Source organism: Corvus cornix, chromosome 3 (assembly GCF_000738735.6).
Source record: "Corvus cornix cornix isolate S_Up_H32 chromosome 3, ASM73873v5, whole genome shotgun sequence".
Classification (NCBI taxonomy): Eukaryota; Metazoa; Chordata; class Aves; order Passeriformes; family Corvidae; genus Corvus; species Corvus cornix.
This window is the reverse complement of record NC_047056.1, coordinates 14,975,199-14,998,554: the sequence shown is the minus strand read 5'-3', so window position 1 is coordinate 14,998,554 and position 23,356 is coordinate 14,975,199. Positions and strand designations below refer to the sequence as shown.

The 23,356-nt window shown below is 44.0% G+C and overlaps 2 protein-coding genes across 2 annotated transcripts in view; both read right to left on the bottom strand.

The window, feature by feature from the left end:
• MSH2 (mutS homolog 2) overlaps positions 1 to 11,029 on the bottom strand; it is a 45,617-nt gene extending 34,588 nt beyond the window's left edge. The window contains 7 exon segments of the mRNA XM_039569418.1: positions 3,982 to 4,115; positions 6,287 to 6,436; positions 7,451 to 7,597; positions 7,912 to 8,190; positions 8,583 to 8,737; positions 10,775 to 10,904; positions 10,906 to 11,029. Coding sequence (XP_039425352.1) covers positions 3,982 to 4,115; positions 6,287 to 6,436; positions 7,451 to 7,597; positions 7,912 to 8,190; positions 8,583 to 8,737; positions 10,775 to 10,904; positions 10,906 to 10,995 — 1,085 coding nt within the window. The 5' untranslated portion in view covers positions 10,996 to 11,029.
• A 6,509-nt stretch (positions 11,030 to 17,538) lies between these two features.
• EPCAM (epithelial cell adhesion molecule) lies at positions 17,539 to 23,121 on the bottom strand. The gene is made up of 9 exons (XM_039569127.1): positions 22,851 to 23,121; positions 22,387 to 22,491; positions 21,541 to 21,781; positions 21,195 to 21,260; positions 19,929 to 19,992; positions 19,446 to 19,547; positions 19,097 to 19,294; positions 18,666 to 18,707; positions 17,539 to 18,053 (listed from the first exon to the last, which is right to left on the bottom strand). Exons 1-9 carry the CDS (start codon positions 22,915 to 22,917, stop codon positions 18,012 to 18,014), a joined length of 927 nt encoding a protein of 308 aa, XP_039425061.1. The 5' UTR covers positions 22,918 to 23,121; the 3' UTR covers positions 17,539 to 18,011.
• Between the last annotated feature and the right edge of the window lie 235 nt (positions 23,122 to 23,356).

The following is a 23,356-nucleotide window of genomic DNA, read 5'->3' as shown; positions in this document are numbered from 1 at the left end:
GAGAGGTCCTGACCTGTACTCAGAAAAGCACTGAGGGTCCTTCCAGAGCCACTAACCAGAATGGCAAAAGCAACAAAGCTTATCTGCAATGCTTTGCAGGGACAGCTGCAGGTTAGGAAAGAACACCTAGGAGTGAAAAGTAGTGAAAACTCACTGCAGAACAATTCATGTTGGAACTCCAGGCCTCTGGTTACAGCCCTTGCTCAAAACAAGGCTGAGTTCAGTAGAACACTGAGCAAGAACAGAGAGATCCATCCCTCCACCTCTCTGAGCACACATTCCAGAGTTTTGACCATCCTCATGCCTCACCCCAGCAGGTGCTCCAAGAGAGCCAGGGCCTTTGATTATGTTCCTTCTTATCTCAAGGCAACAAGTCAGGGTTGGGGTTCTTTTTCATTTTTAAACAAACTGCTACTTTAATTATCAGTCAAGACTGATGCATTAAAATGTTCTACAAACTTAGAAATTTTACCCTGCTAGCCATTTATGCACCTCAAGCTTCCCGAATCTATTTCTTCCTGACTCTACCAGAGACAGGACTTGTTTCTACTATGTGGCCCCCATGCAGCATGATATTTACAAACACAGGAGGAAAGCTCAAAATAGGCTTGGATCAGAGCAACTGATGTTTGAGTACAGCCTTTAACTCCTCTGAGACCCCTGCATCTCTCCCACCATGGACACAGGCATATAAAAGGTTCAACCACAGTATACAGAAAGGACTAAAAACGTGAGCTGGAATCTCTTATTTATGCTGTGTATAAATGTCAGATAGGGTTTATCCCAAAAATAGAAAAAAAATTAAATATATTCAGTATGAACTCTCTTCTCAAGACATAACAGAACAAGCACTACTTTACACTGTGCCACATTTCTCAGGCTTTCCAGTACCTGAAGAATAAACATGACATACTGAAGCTGCCTGCTGTATTGCAGTCAATTTGGTTATGCAATTAATATTTGTATTTGCACAGGCTGGCTCTGTGACTACATTTTAATTTCAAACATGCTGACTATGAGACAAGGAGCAAGAACCTCATGTACTCGCCTTCTGAAAACACCACATAGGAGAAGCAGGGCTGTACTGTGTATACTTATGACTGATAATTATTTTTTTAATCAAGGAAAACCAGATGGACACTAGCAGAACCCCGAGTCTTAAAAGACAGGCAGCTATCAGGAGACTCTGTTTTCTCAGTTCTCATCAGGAGCTGCTCCAGTCAGTAAATGTCATTTTATCTGAAGATGTGCACCATGTACTTTAATTTGTGTTGTTCCTGTATCAAGAGTTAATATGGACTGCTGATGGAACTCTGTGTTCCATTTATCCACATAGGTTAACAACACATTGCAGATTACAAACTACTGAAAGAGGTGGATTCCTTTATCTCCAAAAGATGACTTGCACCACCTGCAGGTCTTAGTAGAGGGTTACAACAGTCTAACTTTGGGGGGGGGGGGGGGAAGTAAAACTTTCAGACACGGATTTTACGCTACTGGGACAACAGTTAAGTCCAATATCTCCTGTACAAGCAAAACAAGAGGCTTCCTTCAAAACAGCCACTGAACAATCAGTCCAGCTTGGGCAGTTCTGTGAGTTTGAGGAGATTTGCACTGGTTGGTGTTACATGGGGTCCTTAACGCGGCACACTTAAAGCTAAGAAAAAATCAGTAGCTCCCCTTGACGACAAAGGAGACATAAAGGAAGAACAGTCCAGGTATTTCCTTCTCAAGCCCTTATGTTCTAAACTGTGGTTTGCAATCCTTAAAACAGCCACAATACACTGTAAAGTCTTCAGAAAACAACTTGGTGACTGCATATCTTTCAAAAGATATTTGAATCTGTCAGTACATCTCACCAGCCCCACTAACAGCTTCTCTTATCATACTTGTTCCTTGGGATTAAAAAAAGAACAGTACTACACCCTTTGAAAAGCATGAAGTTTGGGAGGATGAAGCTTACAAGTAAATTACATTGCTTTTATCTCAGAGAATTGAATTCATCCAAGTAGTACTTCTAAGCAAGATGCATTCAGACAGAAGGCAGCAGAGTAAAGTGAAAAGGTGTCACTAGGGTATTTCAGTGCCTGTAAGTAGAGGTTAAAGCAAAGTACTTTTAACAAATTGCAGCTGCAAGGACTCTGCAGCTGGGCAAGATACAGGAGCTTAGCAGTGGCCTTCTATCAAATTCATAACACTTTGATACACTGACCTCTACAAGCTTCACTAAGAGCTTCACTCCACTTAATTACTCCCCTCCTCCTTTAAATATACCTTTTCCTACCTGCAGCCAACATTAGCCACACAGAATGGCAACACGAAACACAGAGGTGACAGTAACTCTACAAACAGGTCAAGTTACATTTTCTGCCTACAACTCAACCCCAGTTTTATAAAGAAAACACTGTCTCTTCCAAACTTGGGAGATTTCTGATGTACAGTAATAAGCAAACATGTCTCACACAGAAGTTAAAATTTCTAATGTTTACTTTGACATAAGAAAATTACAAAATGGGAGTTCTAACTTTCAAAATTTTAAAAACAACACAATCATAAAATTAAATTTGGCTCAGATCTTAGGATCCAAAACTGACAGACACAGATGATCTTGGGTACTTTGTCAAGAACCAACAATGAAAGCTTTTGTAACACATGCAGGAATAAGATCCAGCATTCAAAAAACCTGGGAACAAGTATTTCAGTGTCACATTAACAACATTTCTAAGTGGGCTCTGATCAAGTTACTACACACCATTCTGCAAATGATTAGGAAAAGTAGAAAAACTTGCTGAAGAGAAGTGGAATAATTCAGTCTCCAGAAATCTAGAGAGAAAACTACCATCCTGGTTTTGGCTGGGATAGAGTTTATTTTTTCTCAGTAGCTGGTACAGTGGTGTGTTTTGGATTTTGCCTCTCCTCCCCATTCCACCAGGGAGGTGAGAGAGCAGTTCTGTGCTTAGCTGCCAGCTGGACTTAAACCACAACAACTGCTCTTTGCATAACTTATTTAAATATCAGCATGTCCAAGCCAAGATTTCTTTTTTTGGTAGTAGGAATCTGCACCCAACAGCATATACAGACATACCTGCAATGCCTTATGTGAAATATGAGCCTTAGAGGATCTATCAAAGTTAAATTCAATTTTCTGGCCTCTTCTGCTTTGTCAAGATACACTTTAACACACATTTTGTAATGCATTAACCTGCTGATTGCTAGAGTTGCATGGAATTTTGTTTTAGATCATAAGAATATAGATATATTTAGGAGTAGTTTAAAAAATGTGTAACTTGTCTTTGCATGGTTAACGTGCTCAAGACAAAGACACACAGTATGAATTCAGCCTTTGCAGTTCTCCTTTGAGAAGGATTGAGAATTATCTGTACATTCTCAGCAGACATTTATCAGATTCTCCAAGGCTTCTTATCAACTGATGCTGTTATCAGGACAGCCACACGGTGACAGAGGGCAGGATCAAAGAGCAAGAAAGAAAAAGCCCCCGCAATATCCAGGCATGATTAGAGTGACCTACCACAACCAAAAGTAGCTTTCTTCTGGAAACAGGAAGACATCACTACTGCTTAACTATTTGAGTGTTCAGTTGATTTTTTTTTAAACTGGTAAACTTGAAGTGACAGCAAAATATTATTATACGGGCTGAGCATTTGCATATGAACAACAGTCAGTAAGTGGCTGCTACACTGCCTTGGCCTGTAGCACAGGATCATTCAGATCACCTAAACACATTGCACCTCCTCTTTCAAATGTATAATTGTAAAAAGCATTTAATTCAACAGTAACCTGTCAATTTGCATCTCAAGGAATAGTATCTTCTGCTCTAACTGCAGTGCATTACAGGGTAGCACACAAAAGACTCCAACCACTATTATTTCTTGGTTGCAGCATTCTGTGCTTAAAAAGAAAGGGCCTTATATAAAATAGTTACTAACTTGTTTAAGTCTACCAAACACATAATATTGTTACCTTTCTTCAATTCTGGTCTTGTCCATAAGTGGTTGTTTGATCCACTGATTAACTAGTCTTTGTCCTTGAGGGGTTCTGCATTTATTCAGTAAACCAGCTAGAGACTGTGCAGTATTTGCATTCTCCACAGAACTCTGGAAAGAATGAAAAAAAATATGAAGAAAAAAAGAAAAAGAAGATGAGTTAGTGAAGTTTACTGACACCCACTGAACAGCACACAGCTATTTAGGAAGAGAACATGGTTTTTTTCCTATTAAACTTGGCACCCACCAGAAATGGTAAATGAAACAGTGCAGCATCAAAGTACTTAACTCTGGTCCCTGGAGCATGGCAAGCAAGCAATAGGTTTGTCTATTTTGAAACCAATCCTAACTGAACAGCAAAGTTAAAAGTGTACCTAGTCATGGGGCAGTTTGCACTTTGAGTAGCAAAAATGGAAATACATCTAGGTATTTGCTGGTTTGCTCTTCTTAAGGTCAAAAAATAGGGATCCTGTCTATCACAAAACAGCAGCAAGAAACAGGACTTGAGTTCAAGGGTTTAGTTTGAGAACCTTGGGGTTTGCTGGGGGGGAACAACACAACAGAATCAGGTAATGGGGAAGAACAGTTACTCAAATTCTCTCAAGCTTCCCCAGATCACCTCTGCAGTGCTATGAACACCTCTAAACTTAGCTCTGTTCCAATTACAGTTTACTACCTATAATTCAGTTTAATATTAGCTGGACTCCAGACAGCCTTTTGGGCGTTTTTGTTGTGGTTTGGTTTTCACACAAACAGCTACAAAGCAAAAATTGTGGTTAATATTAAACAAACAAGCTTGTTTCAACTCTTGACTTCAAAATGAAAATCTCAGCCCTCTCTACACAAGAAAATCTGCAATTAAAACAGCAGGCAAGCATTCAACTAGGAGTAGGTCTGGATGCCTGCAAACAACTAGGATGTAGAACTAGAATCACAACAACAGGAAATGAATGCAGTGAGAAGGAGTATTGACACATTCAGCCCCTGGAATATCTAATATCTAAAGTGGATGTGCCTATTTTCAGTGTTCTGGACAGTATTAGATATGAAAAACTAGATAAGTTAGTTTTAAAATTAGATAAGAAAGTGTCACAATACATATACTATACACAAATTACCTACTTCAGCACATCCAGTGAAAGGTAAAGTATGTTCCATATAACCAGCTGCATCTGCTGCACCATAAGAACTTTACCTACACCCCCCACAGAGCAACCCCGATTACAAAATAGTTTGTCTTTGCTTTAGTGATGTCCAAAAACCTCCCCCCACATATCCTACCATGCAGGTAACTTCCTGCTACAAGGTAAAACCTTTGTTCCAAGGCTCACAACAGCCCCTGAAGACAGACACAGCAGCGTATTTCCTATCACAAGACATGTAACACCTGCAAGGACTTGTAAAGGATTGTGGCTAAAACAGAACTTCCTAGAACACCCTCAATAAAGCTTGAGAAGAAATGTAATTTTTGCTTCATTTCCTAGACAGGGGCACAGCAGCAGGAAAAAAAAAATTAAAAATTCAGAACATCTCTTTTCAGGGCTAAGCAGGTCAGATGCTGAATATATGCTCTGTTTTCCTGCAGAAATTTCTCCAAGGTAAACAGGGGCCATAACCTGTGATTTCTTCCTATAAATCTGAAATGCAAGCAGATTAGATCCAAGCAAAGATCATTAAGCAGGGTATACTAATGTGGAAACAAAGGAGAAAAGCTGATACACCACACCACTTTGAGTCCATGTTTCCCTGTAACTATAGAAATGGGCAAAGCAGAAAAACAGACTTGGCAGGAGGTATGAAGGAGCCTGTTAACCTGTTTGGATTTGTAGAAAACGTGTCTAAAAAAGGTAAAATTGACATCATCCAGTTAGCATGACATGGTGCTTTCAGAATGTTCTCAAGTACTGTCCTGTTCACTGCCAGCCCTCCCTTCCCATCACCACCTTGCTCCTGCCATGTGCTACATGTTCCACTAATACCATCTAACTCAAGCTTGTATTCTTCTCCCAAGAACAGCACGACTGTGGCCCCTTCCTACCTCCTTGATGATCTTCTCTCCCCTTCTACACTTAAACTAGTAAGAAACAAAAACTAAAAAGGTGGTAACAGTACCTATATGTTTAAAACACATATTGCAAGGGAGTAGCTGAGAACAAAGCTAAAACGTAGAAGTTGCCATTAATCTGGATCTGGGGAATTGCAATTGGGCAGTCAGGCTCATTATCAAGCAGCTAAGTAAGTATATTGTAAACCAGTTACTAACTCAAGTGTGCATTTCTTACCTGAAAAAGGTTGAGGGCTTGAACAGCTGCATTGTCTAGAACCATATATTGACTAAGATCAAAAGTAGTCAGTTCAAATTGTCCAAAATTAGACTCATCTGACAGCAACTCCAAAAACTTGATAACAGCCGACAAAGATGAAACAGCAACCTGAAGATTTTTTTAAAAAAAAACCACATCACATTCTAGTTAGAAACAGTTCTGAATCCAAGAGGGTTTGATAAATGCTCCTAGAAGATTACAGCTGGGGAAGGCTTTGAGCCGTGTCAATTCTGGCAGGGCTACGAGAGACTCATCCTGTTTGACAAGACTTCATTTCCATAGGGACACTCTATGGCACTGCAGCATCTTTCTAGGCAGGTGCAAGAACAACACACGAGACAGCTGCATAATCTGATAAACAAAATGTGAAGTTGCACACCTTGCCAGCTTTCCAAAGCTGTTATCAGGATGTTTCCAGCTCGAGAACACAAACAAGTTATACTGCAGATAAATGAGATATGCTGGATCATCTCAGGACATGGTTTCAGGGTTAGTTTTCAGCCAGAACAAGGATCTGATCTGACTCACTGCACGGCATTGCTGAGTGCCAGCACAAAAGAGAGGAAGCAGCATGACTGACTTGTTCAGCTGCAACACTCTTCAAACAACTCTAATCTGTTATGAAATGACACATTAAGGGAGGATAACTCCGAACCTCACACCTGCAGTGAGCATCAGCAGCGAAGGGCGTTTTAAAACTTGTTTATCTCAACAAATTGCCGCTTGTTTGCAGCTAAGAACAAACATGCAGGCACTAAATCATATACTTAAGCCGTAAGACAACACAAAAATATTATCATAAATATTACTCTGTTTCCAAATACCAATTTTCCTGTCATGCAAAATAACCAGAGTATTGTATTTCAGTCCTCAGGCTAGATAGCTTATGAACAGCAGGCACCTCTAGTGCAGTCTATTTGCTTACCAGAGCTTACTGCTTTAAAGAGGTAAGTGAAGGGTTTTCTCCAGTTCTTCCAGGACCCCTGGTATCCAGCTCTGACACAGACTCAAGCTGAGCAGAACTGCTGAACACTTCAGCAAGAATGCAGAGGAGATCAGCTCACATCAGGTGCACACACCACTCCACTTCTTAGAAAGAGAGGCACATTGAACATTGCTCACCTGCTTTTCCATCTCTGGCAGTGCTGCACTATTCATCTGCTCTTCTTTTTTTGACTTCAACAAGCGATTGAGATCCTGAACAATATCTTTGGTTGTGAAATCTGCCTTCTTCCTGTCTGTAATCAGGATTCCTCCCCTCTGAATGACCTGTTTGTTCACAAACACACAGAGTTATCATTTACTTTCAATATTCAGGGGACAGATGTCAAGCACACAGAAGCAAACTCTGAAGTGATATTTATTTACTGCTAGGCTGCGGGGAAAGACAGACAAGATTTTAGAACTTTTGTTGATTAAAGTGCAAATCCATCAACAAATAATACATTTTGTATGCATAAATCAAAACTTCCTTGAATTAAGATATTGATCCTTTGTTGTTCCACAAATCACAGAGCCTGGCTAAAAAATCCAGAACTGAGCTTTTTAGAGGTTTTGTCTGTCAGCCACAGTGGTTCCCTTACTTGTCTCAGTTTCCCCATCTCTCCTGCAGTTTCTCCTCCTGGCAGCACGCACTCCTTTGGGCCCAGCTGAACCAGTAGAGCTTCAAGGTTTGAGAACTGATCATTATCTGGGAACTCACAAACACTCAATTTTCTCAGCGTAGTGTCGACATAGCCCACTCCTACTACTCTCTGTCCATCAGCAGCAGACAGCTTAACCCCCACAACCCCAATGGCTGTGGACATATCATTGTTGGCAAAGAGAACTTCCTCAAACTGGGCAAGATTTCCTGGAGAACCCTATTTAGAAAAAGAAGAACACTTTTTAAAAAGAATGTACAAACACTCTTTCTTTCTTTAAAAATAACAACTGATGAAACTAAGTACTGAACAGTCCATTAATATGAAATACACAGCCATTTTATTTTTTTAACCATTTGAATTTTACATATCATCTACACAGAGCAAAGCACTTCAGGTTTCCTTTATTTCCCAACCTATGGCAAAGACACAGAGCGAGCTCTTTCAGCCACAGAGCACTAGAAAATACAGCAGTATGTATAACAGATATATAACAAACAGGTGTGATTTTTCATCATCAGTCCCTTAAAATCCCAAAACTCCAAGCAGGGAAAAGCGATGGGTTTTTTTTTTTTAATCTCACAATTATAAAGAAAGGCTGAAAATTGTACCTTGTAAGCTAAATACCAGTCATTTTCTTTGACAGATTTGCTCCCTGCTTTGTTCTTGTAAACTTCAACTCTGTAATGACGAACCAGAAGCAGGTCCCTCACAAAAGATTCAAAGTTCATTTTACTAAGCACAACACTCTCAAGCTTCTGAGTTCCTACAAAACAAATAAAGAAAATTATGAGATGCCTGAATTTGTTCATAAAGCTTATTTTCTGTAATCAAAATCCCCAAGAATAGCCTTCAGAGGACACTATTCTAATATCAAAGAGGCAAGTGTGTAGAATCCATGAAAACAACACAAACCCACAACATTCAACTGGTTAATATAAATGAAGAAAGCATCTCCAAATAAAAACAACGCTCAGTTCCTAATTTCACTAAATCAGTATGTTAACATATACACAGGGATATGTTCCTCTCACCCTTCCCCTCTCACAGTATTCTTGACTTGATTTACTAATTAATATTTCACACTGCCACCCTATTCACACTCACACATGTGCCAAGACATTTCCCTTTCATCATAATATATCCAGTAAAAACAACATATCCTCAAAAAAAAAAAAATTAACAGATTACATTAAAACCTAACTTAGAAAGTGCCTAATTGACAAACTTCTTGCTTCTGCTCCTGTATGTGCAAGCAGATGATGCAGCTGAACAAATTTAATTCCACACAGCTGCCCAAAGGACTACTACCTCCCCACCTCCAGCAGCAGCCTACTCAAGGAGTAACGAAATTCCACTAGTGAACAACTTGGGATTTCAGGTGAGAACATTAAGTTTTCTGCCAGGTTGGGAAGTGGAACTAACTCGGACTGGTGTCAGATAGATGAGAGCTAGGTAACACACCAAGTAAGCACAAGCAATAGGGAGTATCACATCCCTCTTTCAGCAGCATGCCTTCATCACATTGGAGGCTCTTCCTCCCTTCACATGAAAGATGTTAAACAGCAAACTTCCACACCCATAAGAACTTATGGGTTTATTTTAAATAGGATCTTTTCCTTTTCTTTCCTCAAACATCTATTAAGATTCTTTGAAACAGGTAAAAAACCTAATTCTACATAATTATGTTCTCTTTCCCAGTGCAGAACTGTCCAACTAAACACAACTTTCCTTATTCTTTCAGTTGAGACAACATAATACAATAGCAGGGGATGGGGAGCAGCTGAAGTTTACGTGTACTTTGAAATCATCCTGAAAGCAACAAGTGCAGTTTTATGCTTTTAGTTGGATATGGTAGATAAGGCTTTAGAGGGTTTAAAACTGGAGCTGGCAGTCACATGATTACATCTGCAAAATAACTTCTAAATTGAATACGAAAATAATACTGATGCATGTTTCTACTCTGGAAGACACATCAAGCTTTGGAGAAGGCTGGGGTTTTGTTTTTGTTTTTTTTTTTTAACATAGGAGCTCATCACTCACAATAAAAAGTGAAAAGCGTATGAGAATGTCACGCTCTTCTTAATGCTATTGGCTCACACAAAAAAAAATTTGTTCATTACAAAGAGGTTTATTTTGCAAAATCTGAGCCAATAACTTAGCAACATTGTGTTCCTCGAGATTAAGGCTAACGCTAAGGTTTGACTCTTCCAACAAGGTAATTTATCTTGATGCTCTTACACCTGACATCTGCAAGCTGCACTGTCTTATACCAAGTGATAAACGAAAAGCAGCAGGGGGTGGATGGAAAAGAAAATCTGACGAAATACATAGAAAGACTTCAAAGTAAAGAACTGCATCCCGTGGTTCCAGGCCTCAATGAACCAGAGCGGTCACTGCAACACGGGGACTTTACAGCACCTCCCTTCCCGCATCCCTCCGCCCCGGGAGCGGCGGAAAGGGACCCGCAGCACCGCTCGCTCGCTCGCTCGCCCTGACCGGCCCCAGCCTGAGCCCAAGGCACCCGCGAAATGCCACTTTGTGCCCGATCCCGTGACACCCGCGGGCCTCGGCCTTGACAACAGGGCAGCGCTGCACCGGCTGCCAGGGGCTCCCGCACGCTTCCAGGGACTACAGGGGGTTCCAGGGACTACCTGGGGCATCCAGGGGCATCCTTCCCCCGCTCCCCCCCGGCCACCCGAGGCCCGCCGCAGCCAGGCCCCGCCGCAGAAGAGCCCCCCCCGCCCCCAGCGCTGCCCTCAGCGCCCGCTCCCGGGGCTCTCCCGCGCACGCCCGCACCCACCCGGTGCCCCGGCCAGCTGGCGGATGACGGCGCGGGTGCGGAAGAGCTCGCGGGCGGCCAGCCGCGCGTCCGCGCCGTGCACCGTGTAGTAGTCGCCGCGCTCGAAGAAGCGCACGGTGGTGTCGGGCTTTCTCGGGCAGCGAGAGCACGGCGCGCACGAAGCCCGCCTCGGCCCCCGCGCCCTCGGGCCACACGGCCTCCCGCGGCGGCTCCACCGCCATCTTGCGCTGCCGGCCCTGCTGCCACCGCCTCCCGCCAAAGATGCCACGCGCGCGCCAGCGCGCCAGCAGCGGCGCCCAATCGCTGCGCGGTCCGCGCCTCGCGGTCACGCCCGCTCCGCCCAATCGCTACGGGGCCCGCTCCGCGCGTCCCGCCCCCCCGGCCCCCGAGCCGCCCGCGTTGCGGGAGCGCGCAGGCCCGGCCCGCCCGGCGGTGGCAAACGCCGGGGCCCGCGGGGGCTGCGGGCTGCCTCCGTCTCGGAACTACGGAACGCGTTTGGCTGGAAAACACCTCTGAGGTCATCGCGTCCAACCTAGGACCGAACACTGCTGTGTCATTCAGACCATGGCACCGAGTGCCGCGTGCAGCCTTTCCTTAAACAGCTCCAGGAACGGTGACTCCACCACCTCCCCGGGCAGAATTCCTCCTAATGTCCAACCTAATGTTGGACAACCGGTGTGCCCCCAGCAGCAGTGCCGAGGCGATCACTGCCTTTAGTCCATGAGGAGGAGAGTGTCCTGTGGACCTGGAGTGTGGTGGCCCCCAGGGCTCCGTGCTGAGGAGATTCACAGGCTGCCAGAAGGCGAATGCTGAGCACAGCCCGAGAGCAGGGCTGTCACCGGGGGCGGTCACACTGCCAGCGGCTGTGGGTGACAGGCCCCCCTCTGCTTACGGCAGGAATGGTGTCCAGAGACCCCATGCGCTCCCTCCAGCAAAGAGAGAGCAGCTCTTGCCCTCCTTACAGGGGGGGTCGCTCCTCCCAGGCAGCACAAGGAACAGGGGAAATGGCCAAAAGAACCCAAGGCTTGACCCGCATTTACACATGGGTGTTACCCAGCCCAGGGGCAGAACGGGCACGGATTGGCCTGCGGCACTCAGAGGTATCCTGAGTCCTGGCTACAAGGTGGTCCTCGTGCCCAGAATGCTTTAGGTTTTTGATTTTTTGTGCTCTTTTCCTTGCATTGTCCTAAGCGTTTTTCTTTTCTGTTTTGTTTGCCTTTTTTTTTTTTTTTCTTGTACTGTAAAGGCACAAAGGAATAGAAACAGCATAGGTGACAATCTTTCTCATAGTGGTCATTGTCTAAGAATAATGAGAAATGCTGTGTTTCATCAGCTAAGTCAAGTCTTCTTGGAAACTCCTCTTGCCTTGCACTGCCTTTCATCTTTCCAGTCAGAAATCATTGTATCCCAATTCCCAAATTCTTGTATCCCAATCCAGCTGCCTGCACATTATCACCTATAGACAAAACACATCTATTTTACATGCCTCAGTATTTGTTGCGTAAATGTTATGTTCTGGTTTGTGTACCTTTCTGTACCTTGTATGGAACATCCCCTTGTTTGCCCACCATTGCTTTCTCTCTCATTTCTACTCTATGTTAGTCAGCTTCTCACAACTCTTCTCTATCCTTCCTTTCTTCCTCCCTCCCAGCTGGTTCCAGCTAAGGAACGCTTTTGGGACCTCTGTTTCTAGAATTTCTCACCTAGCTTCTCTCTTCTGTCCAATTGGTGAATCAGTGTGCTCATCTTTAGTATTTCTTGGTGTCAATAGGTGCTTTCCAAAAGGCCCTCAGATGCTCACTTAAGAACTCCCTTGGCCTGAAGGTGTTGCCATGTGCTGCCTGTTCCACCCCAGGGAACACTTTGGTGTCCCCACCTCTGCCCCTTTCTTGCTCGGTGTCACTCTTGGCTTCCTATCCACACTTTGGCCTTCCCCTCCCAAACCCCAGTCCTGTACCCCTGAGGTAAAACAGCTTTTCCAGAAAAGGCCTTCAAACCCCTTCTGTAAATGTATTTGCTGAAGGATCACAGGTGGTTCTTGCAGTGAAGAGAAAGTCCAATGTGCCTTGAAGAGAGGAGCAAAGCAGGCACGTCTCTAGAGCTTTGACAGCTTTGTAGTAGCCCAAAATCTTCCTCCTATCTCCATAACGATTGTAAAAATGACACTGCTCTGGCAAGTCAATTGTATTTGTTTTCAGTATGAATAAGTGTACTTTTCTAACCTTTTCAGAAATAGCTAAACTATCTGGTCTGATACCTCCCTCCACCAAAAGTGCTTGCTTGCAGCAATACCCACATAGTAAAATTCACCCTGGACAACCATCATTTAGAAAATACATTACCTTGGGAATGCACTCACAGTGTCAGGCAGCCTTGCCAAGCACCGGTAATACGAGGTCAGCCCAGAATAGACATTTTGAACAGTTGCTTGTCTTTGTACACATTGATGGTTACAGATAAGGCAGGAGATAGGACAGGCAGAAAAGGGGTGTGCATACAAACATCTGGAGACAGGGTGGACTCCAGGGACCTCACTGCCACTTTCAAAAGCGGTAAAATAATGCCTGCTATCCTGTAATTGCTGCGCGTTTCAGCGTTTCCCTCTCTCTGCCCTGGGCTGGTTGCACCTCCTCATTCAGCACTTTGCTCAAGGCAGCTCCGCAGGCTCCCATTCGCAGCGAGCCTCCGCCCAAACTGGCCGCTAATGGCCTGAGCGTGGTGACCACAGCCCGTGAAGAACATCTGTGTTGTGGCATCCCTTGCACAGAACAGCTCAGCACTGATCACCTTCCCTTGGAGCCTCTGCCGTTTGCTGCGTGCCATTGCTCTTCCCGGGCAGCTCCAACAGGGACTGGCTGATCCACACAGGTCGGCTCTGAGTGAGGACCATTTCCCTGGCGCCAGGCTGGGTTGCTTCACTGGGCTGTATCTAACAGAACACTCCCTGCTTTCCCCCTTGCCTACCAGGAGTGACGGGAATGAGATGTCTGAAATTGTTATGCTCACGGCAGATGGAAAACTCGTGTTAATCTAGACCTTAATTAATTTTGTTGCCTTCTTAGGCATACGTAGCATATAGAGAAAAGTTACAATGGCTTTTCAGTTAGGAAAGTGGATGTCCTTTAACCACTTTACAGGAAAAAAAAAAGAGAAAAAATAAATTAATTTTTGCTCGTGGTTAATTGTATACAGCTGTGATCACTGGCAGCCCTAAAGCTTTTGAGCTGGTGGGCATGCCACCAGAAAATCTGGTATCAGACTGATACGTATCTGTGTGTGCACACGTGCCATGCAGCAGAGACTTCACATTAACAAGATAAGAATATTTCGATAACGTAAGTTTGAAAACAGAAAATATGGCTGTCGCCTTGTAAACAACCTTTTAACTTTCTTTTGTTTACTTTTTTCACTCAGATTGGTCATGGCCGTGCTCTACTTGGCAGGCAAGTGTAAGAATTCTGCAGTGCATTTAGAGGATAGTAGAGAAAAAAACACTTCTTACATGTGTGAGGTCTTCACACATTATAAACTGGTCAGTGTTTCCTCTAGCATCACACACCACCTCCTTTTTGTGCACGTCTGCCCTTGCCCTGCTAAGACAAGGACTTTGCCAAAGTTCATAAATCTCTCTGAGTTTGGGCCCAACTATTCCAAACACACGAGGTAGCCCTGCAGAGTGCCTGACTGCCTGCATGCCCCGGGATGGACCTTTACCAGACTGCAGCCTGCCTCTGCTGGGAGCTGCTAGAATTCCCTAACTAGCACTTGTAAAGTTGGAGCAGCAGAGCTGCCTGCATTTTTAGTTTCCTAGGATATTTCTCTGGCTATTTCAAGTAATCCAAAGTCACCGTATTCTGGTGATCAAAGTCCAGCAGGTGAGGATATAAATAAACATGGTTCACAAACAGTGTTATTTCTCTTACCAAACTGCTCTGACTGTTCAGGGGGGTAATGGGTACAGTACTGTCAACAGACCCTACACATGACCCAACACCTTACACTGACCTTCCATTTTCTAGTTGTGGAAACTGTGCTTTGGCATTACTTAGGTCTTAGAAGGAAGTTGCATAGACTTTACTGGTCATGCTTTCTCAAATATATTATTTGCATACCCACTTCTAAAAAGTCTGTCCTTGTCTTTACATAAACATATATTTAATTTTACTCAGCAGTAATAATAATATATATTTGCTACTGTAATAATTGATGAGGAAGTAATAGATTTGCACTTGCCTCTACAAACACTATTTTCCCATGCTGTACATAGGCACTAAGATATATGTTATTACTAGGGTTTCTTGCACACTTTGTGTCTATCCCTCTCTGTAACACAAAAATCTCATTTATCCAGTCTTAAATTATTCAATACATTTTCAATCTGCCCTTCATATGCTTTCTCAAAACTGACATTACATTAAAAGAGAGGAAACATGGTATCTCAACTTTGTGTAGAACTTTAGGTTTTAAAAATATGCTCCTTCACGTAAGGAAGTTAATGAATAAGGCACATGGAAGTATCAAAATATTTACCTAGTTAAAAATTGATGCAGAGACTACTAGTCCTTAATTAAGTTCTATTAGTTTGTTTCTTTTACGGGAAACTATCTTTTTAACTTTGCTGATAGTATTTCCAATAGTATCAAAAGTAGTATCCAAGTATCAAAATAGTGAACATTCAATATTTTGCTATTTAGTACCATATTATTTTTCATTAGCAATCATTTTTTGCCATATTGCTCTATATATGAGAAGAACTTTCACATGCATATGTGGAGAGTTGACACAATGTGATAATGGCTTTTTAAATTTTTTTTTAATTTCAGTGCATTAGTCTCTTCTTGGTATAAAAATCTATAAAATACAATAAGCTGCAGGATACCGATACACTAATTTCTCAGGTATTTTCCCCCTCATCCTTTTCTATTTCCCTATAAATACACACTTTTATGCAGCTGGGCTGCTGGACAGGTGCAGTGTTTAGTAAACAGAACAACACAAAAGCCAAAATGTCAATAAAACTATTTAGAACAGGAAACTAATGAAAAACTATTACTGATCACCATTTTGAGACTTGAGCAGCACCATGCTAGTATCATAGTAACTGAGTTTAGAAACAGTGCATTCCCTTCAGCAGTGGATTTAAATTCTGTGGTTTTTTAAGAATTTCTGTAAACTTTCTGGTTTTCTGTTCCCTTGGCTAGTTTCAGGCAAATCTGACAAGGAAGAAGACCGTAACAGAGCACTAAACTTCACATCCAACACAAAAAGCTCCACTAAGTAAAAAAAAAATTGAAAAGTGTCTGAATGCCTCCCTGTACTGTAGGAAAAGCAGGGAGAAGATGATGTTCAAACAAACCGATTGGGACAAGGTCCAGGGCACACAGCAGCTACGTATCAGCCAGTCCAGTCAAGTCTGCACATGTGCAGCTCCAGCCCAGCCACAGCACACAATACTTCTTTCCATCCCACAGGCCAAAAGCGTGGTGTGAAATGGGGAGGGAAGGAGGAAGAGAGAAAACAACGGCGTGAGAATATCGGGGAGAAGAAAGAAATGGCGAGGATACCCTTCTGCAGATATGTAAGGAAGTAGAGGAGATGGAGACTGAAGCATTGGGGAAGACAATAATACACACGACTCAGCACAAGACCAGCTTACTGAAAACTTGGCTTTATTTGGTTAACAGCTTACAGAACTGTACAAAATTCATCACACCTCAGCAGATTGCCCGCATACCTGGGGAGAAAGGGAATGGCACAGATCAGCAGAGGAAGAGCCTGCCCTGCAGAAGTTTCCACTGACAAATCTGCCTGAAAAGGCTGCAAAACATTCCAGTAAATTCCCTACTTCAGGATTTTTGTGCAATACCCAACACAGCAATGCATGCATGTGAGGCACGACCCTGTTGAAAGGCAGAAGGGATACTGGTGAGCTGTGACAGTGGAGGTAACACCATCACAGTTCAGCCACTTCCCTGATGGGGCACATGCTTCACATTTAATTTCATGAACAGTATGTAGAATATCCTCACAGTAGTTTATCCTACTTTTCCTGTTTTAGCCAGGGTGGGTCAAAACATGCACCACATTAGTAACAAGGTTTGTCACTCAGTTCCTTATCTTGCATCTCATTATTTCTTTGGCAACAGGAGTTACAGCATTTCCTTTATAAATCAGATATGCTGGAGGGATTGCTAGCCCACATCCATGGCACAGGTTACTGACAGCCAAAGCAAGCTCTCCTGTGTCCAAGGAATGCTCTGAGAGGCAGAGCCTGTGCAAGTCTGGTCAGCATCTATGGCAGAGAACAGGAATAACAGCAGAAACAGCTCCTTGCTGTGCAACAGCTTTTCCCCAGACAAAAATCACAGTAATGGGGAAAATTGCTCTTCCCCAGCTCCACCGTCAGATGTCAGGCCTGCCCACCCCCAACCCTGCACCAGAGATGTCCTAGATGAGAGGCTTATTTTATTTTAAATACTTACATAGCATTGGAAAGAGCAGGCTATGCATTCCTGAAATGACTACATTCTCAGCCTGTTCATTTTTTATACAACAATCTGTATATTATCATTTCACTCTTGTTGCATACTTTTCACAGCTTTAAGAAAAAATATCATGCTATTGAGATACTAGATGGCTAATAAAAACTGCTAATTGGAGTTCTAGAATCTTTTCAACTATGCTGAAATTCCTTGCTTTAAGGAATCAAACAACAAATTTGTAAGCATGATAACTTAGCAGACTATCATTTCACCATGGAAGAATTAGAAGCCTGTTTCAAAGTTTTATTAATTCAAGTCATAAAAAAGTTACAGCAACTTCATATATGTACAAACGTTGTATTCAGTTATGCAGGAGACAGTCTCGTTACAACAACATGGCTACAAAGTCATTATTTTCAATAAAACTCCCACAAGGGTAGAATAACCATTTAAGCATGTATGCTCCAAAACCCTAGTAACAGCAGTTGTCAACTCGTTTCATCATCATAATAAAAAAAATAAAATCAGGGAGCAGTAGTTGAGTTTTACTTGAATAAGATGGGGCATTTAACTCTTAACAAATAGTAAAAGTAGCTGTACCAGTCTTGGTTGTTAAGAGTTTAAACAATCATTAAGTGAGCACAATTGCCTCCCTTTCAGAAGGGGAATTCAGAACTTTTAAGAGTTAAGATTCATGCTTCCAATGTTTTTGTCGTCTTCTTTGCTTGAATCTCACTTGTCTTCAGTTGATTAAGTTAAGCATTCAGTCCTCTATGCATTTCATTCATTTCCTTCACCTGGAGGGGAGGAGGTAGAGGGAGATCAACATTTGTGCTACTTCTAAACTTTAAGACTCAGTAAGTTATTGGGACTTAGACCAGATTTTCACTTGCAAATGGATTTGATGCAACACTAACAGAATCAACCACGCCAAAACTATCAGATTTTTTTTTAAAGGCATTATTTAGCTACAACATTGTTTGGATTCCTTCACAAAAGGCTCCACACTTGGTGTGAAGCACCGTTTACTATTCCATTGGAAAGTAGCTCTTCAATGGGAACTGGAAGATCCATGCAAATACCTCAGTAAAGGACTTCATCACAGAACAAGACTATCAGCACTTCCTGTGGATTGCACAGCCCTTTGCTATACATATGTAAAATAAAACCGGCAGTAAAACCGAACCCCACCCCCTCAGCCCTGGGAGAAGCAGCAGATCACCAGTTCTTTGAAACTAGTGCGGAACTACACAGAGGTGAAAACTAGCTACAGAATTTGAATACTTTCAGTCTCCTTAAGCACATCTGAAACACTCAAAGCAAGATTTTAACCTACAGCAAACTTAGGAGTTTCTGGATTCTGGTCAACCTCCTCCCCCACATATGCACCACAAACAGAAATTAATTACCTCAGCTTTCACGTACTTCCCTTTCCTCCTCCTTGTGAGTACCTGTAAGAGAAGGATGCAGTATTTTTTAAGTCTTGATGTACAAGTAACTTCACCTGGTTTTGACTTCAAAAACACAGAACTTGAAGCTGTCCTTTCCCTATCCTTCCAAAGTGAGGTACAAATGAGATTGTCTGTCACTCTCAGCTACTTTAAACCAGGAGGTACTTTGTTCACCTCTATGAATTGTTCCCAGTACTTGTTTTCCGGGTGACACCCTTCAGTTGTAACCTGCAACAGTGACAGTATGCCCATCACCAATTTCCCACTTCCCAGGTCTGAAGAAGCAAGCCAATTTATGACAAAACTTTCCATCAGAATCCAAATATGCATGTTGTTACTTCCCAAATTGCAGTGGTATAGTTCTGCTTGGCAGCTTTGTTAGAACTTACCAGAACAACAATTGCAGCCACTATTGCTATTACTACCACTACAATGACAGCAATAAGGCCAGGAGTCAGAGACTTCATGGAAAACTCTGGTGCAATTTCATCAACGTAGTAGACCACTGTCCTCTCAAGCTTCACCTCTTCGTTGTCAATGCTGACGTTTAGCCCAGGATTATTATGAAAGATGGATTGACCTTTCACCTAAAACAGGTAGGAAAAGAGACTTGCTAGTTCACATTTATCTCCTCACAGTAATAATTCACCTTGCTTTAGCCAGTACACAGCCAGACTCCCGAATGTAGTGCAATACACACATCCAGCCTCTGGCAGACTTCACCCATGAGCCACTTACATCCTTTTCAAAGTAGTAGGCCACATCAGCTATATCCACACCTCCAAACGATTTGTCTGAGGAATTTTGCTTCAAATCAATAGTAATGTAAGGGTTTTCATACTGCAAAAAAAATATAGTGTGGTATTAAGAAGGAGGTAGTTTAAATCCAACTATCAAATATTCACCAAAACATTATAAGATCTAGTTTGTGAACTTACATCCTGGAACAAGTTTATGGTTCTTGAACTCAAGCCAGCTGTTTACAGTAGGATTCAAATTCCACTTTTTAAGTGAAGCAAAGAAGTAATTTACAGACTAAGGAGAGCAGTGTAGCTTCTCAGCATTTCTGTTCAGATACAGCTATTTGCTAACTGCTCAGTGAGCGTCACTATTTTGAGAGCTTCTACTAAAACATGCTGTACTGCATTAGTCAAATAAGAGTTTTCAAAGTTATTACAAAATAAAGTTCTGATACTTTACTAAACATTATGTGCCTCTTACCAGAACACTGCTTATATAGCGGTCATCCAGCTGATAGCGACTGGTAATGGCATCCGTAAAAAACCTGTAAGGATATGAAAGCCATGGCTGTAAAAACAGTACTATTTCACACGTATCATTTCTGAAGTAGAGAAGACCAGTGTTAATTGTTTTCTTCTGCAGTCTCTGTGGTGGGTGGACCTCAGCTAGCAGCTAAACCCTCACCTAGTCTCTCACTCACTTCTCCCTAGCAGGATTGGGAACAGAATCAGAAGGGCAAAAGCAAGGAAAAAAAACCAAAACAGCCCTCATCAGCTAAAATAAAGACAGTCCAGTAAGTGAAAGGGCTGGGTGCGGGAAATATAAAACCTCAAACGATGCAAAAGCAATCAGTCATCACTGACAGACCAATGTCCAGCCACCCTCTGAGCAATGGCTACTTGGGAAAAAAACCTTCCCCCAGATTAACTGCTGAATAGGGCATTATACAATATGGGCTATCTGTTCAGTCAATTCAGGTCAGCCCTGTCCCCTTCTCAGCCTCCTGCCCATCCCCAGCCTACTCACTGAGGCAGCAGAGTGAGAGTCTGAGAAGGCCTTGACATTATTTAAGCACTGATCCGCAGCAGCTAAAACACTGGTGGATCTATCAACACTGTTTTGGTCACTGGTCTAAAACACAGCACCACAGCAACTGCTGCCAAGAAAATTAACTCTGCCCCAACCAAACCCAGCGCACTCTCTTCATACTAGAGTTCAATTAACTCCTAACAGTGAAGAGGCACTTAGTGAAAAATAAACATCTGTGTTAGACAAAAGTTTTACCAGTTTGAAGAGTTCAGAAAAAGAGCTAGAGGGCAGCAGCTTTTGTTCTGGAAAGGAGAACAGTGATCTAATAGCTACAAATAGGGTTTTGTTTTAACAAAATGAAAAAAAAGAAGAGGCTAAACTCTTATTTTCCTCCTGATGGTGCTATGTAGTCCTGCCATTTTTGTCAGTTTACTTTCTGAACAGTTCCACCTATTACCTTCCATTTCTTTTAGTATACTGATTTCGGGGGGGGGGGAAGTAGCAGTCAATTTTAAATGGAAGGGAATCTCTTTAGCAGTTAATTTGTTTTCAATAAAAATTAAAGCACTTCTATGAAGGAACTGCAGCTCACTTCTAAGGCTGTCTTACAAATGAGTTCACAGGTCTGAAAATGCTTTTAAGCAACTGTTTGGAAATACACTAGATATCTAGTAGGACATGCAGACACTACCACGACACATCACTATCATCACTTACTTCTTTAACGATTCAGCGTTCAGAGGAGCATTTCTTTCGGCATGTTTCATTTCAATGATGATCCACCTGAAGTACAATGAATATTCTTGAAGTGCGTGCATATAAAACATACAAAAAAAAAAATCTAACCCCAGGCTAAAAAAAACAGAACAGTGAGACAAAAACAAAGCAAGCAAAGTCTCTTCCAAACCCCCTTCAATATCTCCTGTTTTCTGAAGAAAAAGACCCAGCAGTTACCAAGTGTTGATTGCTCCATCTTCATTCATCCCCAGTGCATTATTCACACAAGGCAGAGCCTCAGACAAGAATGTTTTCATGGAACAGCACACCCTGTTGAAAGACTTACGTCGTTCTGACTAATCGATTGCACTTCAAGTCTGCATCATGTTTGTCAGTTCTTCTAACTCCAGCTGTATTCACACACCAACAGGTGGTTCCATTGCACTGCTTCGCCTTGAAAGCACCACTATTTTCACACTCAGGATCATAGAGGCCATCGGTATCTTCAATCGCATCTTTTGGTTTCTCACGACGACCCGATTTTGAGCCCGTCACTTCTGCTTTCATCAACAGGCATTTTGAAGTCACTGAAAATAACCAGAAAGTCATGTTATGCAGCCTCAGACCACGCATGTCCAAAACAGAGCTCTGAGCCCAGAGAAACACAAGGTTACATCAGCAGCAACCAGATCTGAAGCCATTACACGGAAGAGCAGATGTCTACCGTGTAGGTGGTGCGTAAAACCAATACAACTGGGGATGTCAGCCTCTCAAGGCAAAGGCCTAACAAGTCCAGCCTAAGGACTTCCAGCTTCCCTTTCTCACAGCCAGAGGCTTGCTCACAGCTTAGCTGAGCTCGAACCCAGAGTAAGGTCTTGTCACAAGGCTCTTTCCCCTCTACATTTGTAGGAGAAGTGAGGATATGTGCTTGCAAGGAAGCCAAATATTCATCTTCAAGAAATTCTTGCCACTAGAGACCAAATAGTGAGGAGGAGGGGGAAGTCTACATCAGTACAAGCACGGAAACCCTGAACACTTATCGTCCAACACCAGTTGACTTAGAAGACCAGGAATAAGAACTCCTTCCTTTCCTCCATTATTTGCTGGAAACTCAGTGGTCACTCTCACATATTCCCCGGCGCTCTGCGGGCGCATTTCCGTGCCACCCACCCGGCCGTGCCCTTTTACTCACGGGTGCTACAGTCCACGGTGACGCCGGAGCCGATGGCGTCGCAGCGGCAGCGGCCCTCTTCCACCCTGCAGTTGGTGACACGCTTGTTCTTCTCGCAGACACACGCTGCAAGAGAAGCGCGGCCGTGAGCCGGGCATGGCAGGGCACCGCCACCCGCGCTCCGCCGCCGGGCAGGACGGACAAAGCCACCTCTCACCGGCCGGGCGTGGCGTGCCCACACCCCCCGCTTTCCCCCCGGCCACCCACCCCTCTTCCCGAGCGCCGGGGCTCCCCTCGGGGCGCGGACAAAGCGGCGCTGTTAGAGCCAGGTGCTCCTGCCCCCTCCGCACCCCCGGCGAAGGGGGCGGGATGGCGGCGCCATTTGGAAGCATGGGGCGCCCAGCGGAGAGCGGGAGGGGGTCCCGGGGAGGGAGAGCTCGGTCAGGAGCGGGGCGCCAGGCGGACAGAGGGGTGCGGGCACTCACAGTTCTGCTGGGCAGTGGCGGCGGCGCAGAGCAGCAGGAGGAGCGCAGCCCCGCAGAGCGGCTTCATGGCTGGGGCGGGCGGCAGGGCGCGGAGAGGACGGGGGAAAGTCCTCGGGGACGCGGGCAGAGAGCGAGCGGTGCGTGCGCGGCGGCGGAGCGGTGTGAGCCGCCCGACAGGTTCCGCAGGTGGTGGTGGCTGCGCCGCGCCCTCCCGGCTCCGGTTACACCTGGGACGCGCGGGGGGAGCGGCGGCAGCTCCTCCCCCGGGCCCGCCGGGCGCGCTCTTAAACTACCGCCGCCCTCTCCTCCCCCCGCACCTGGGCGAAACTGGATGGGGCAGGGCGGGACCCGCTCCCGGCCCGGCCCCAAGAGCGCCTCTTCTATGGAATGGCGAGGGGGAGCGGCGGTGCGAGGGGCGTCCCGAGGCGCGGCCGTGCCCGCTTTTTACCGGGGCTGTGAAACCGCCCCGCCCGGGCGGAGGGGGCAGCGGGCTGGGGCCGTCGTGG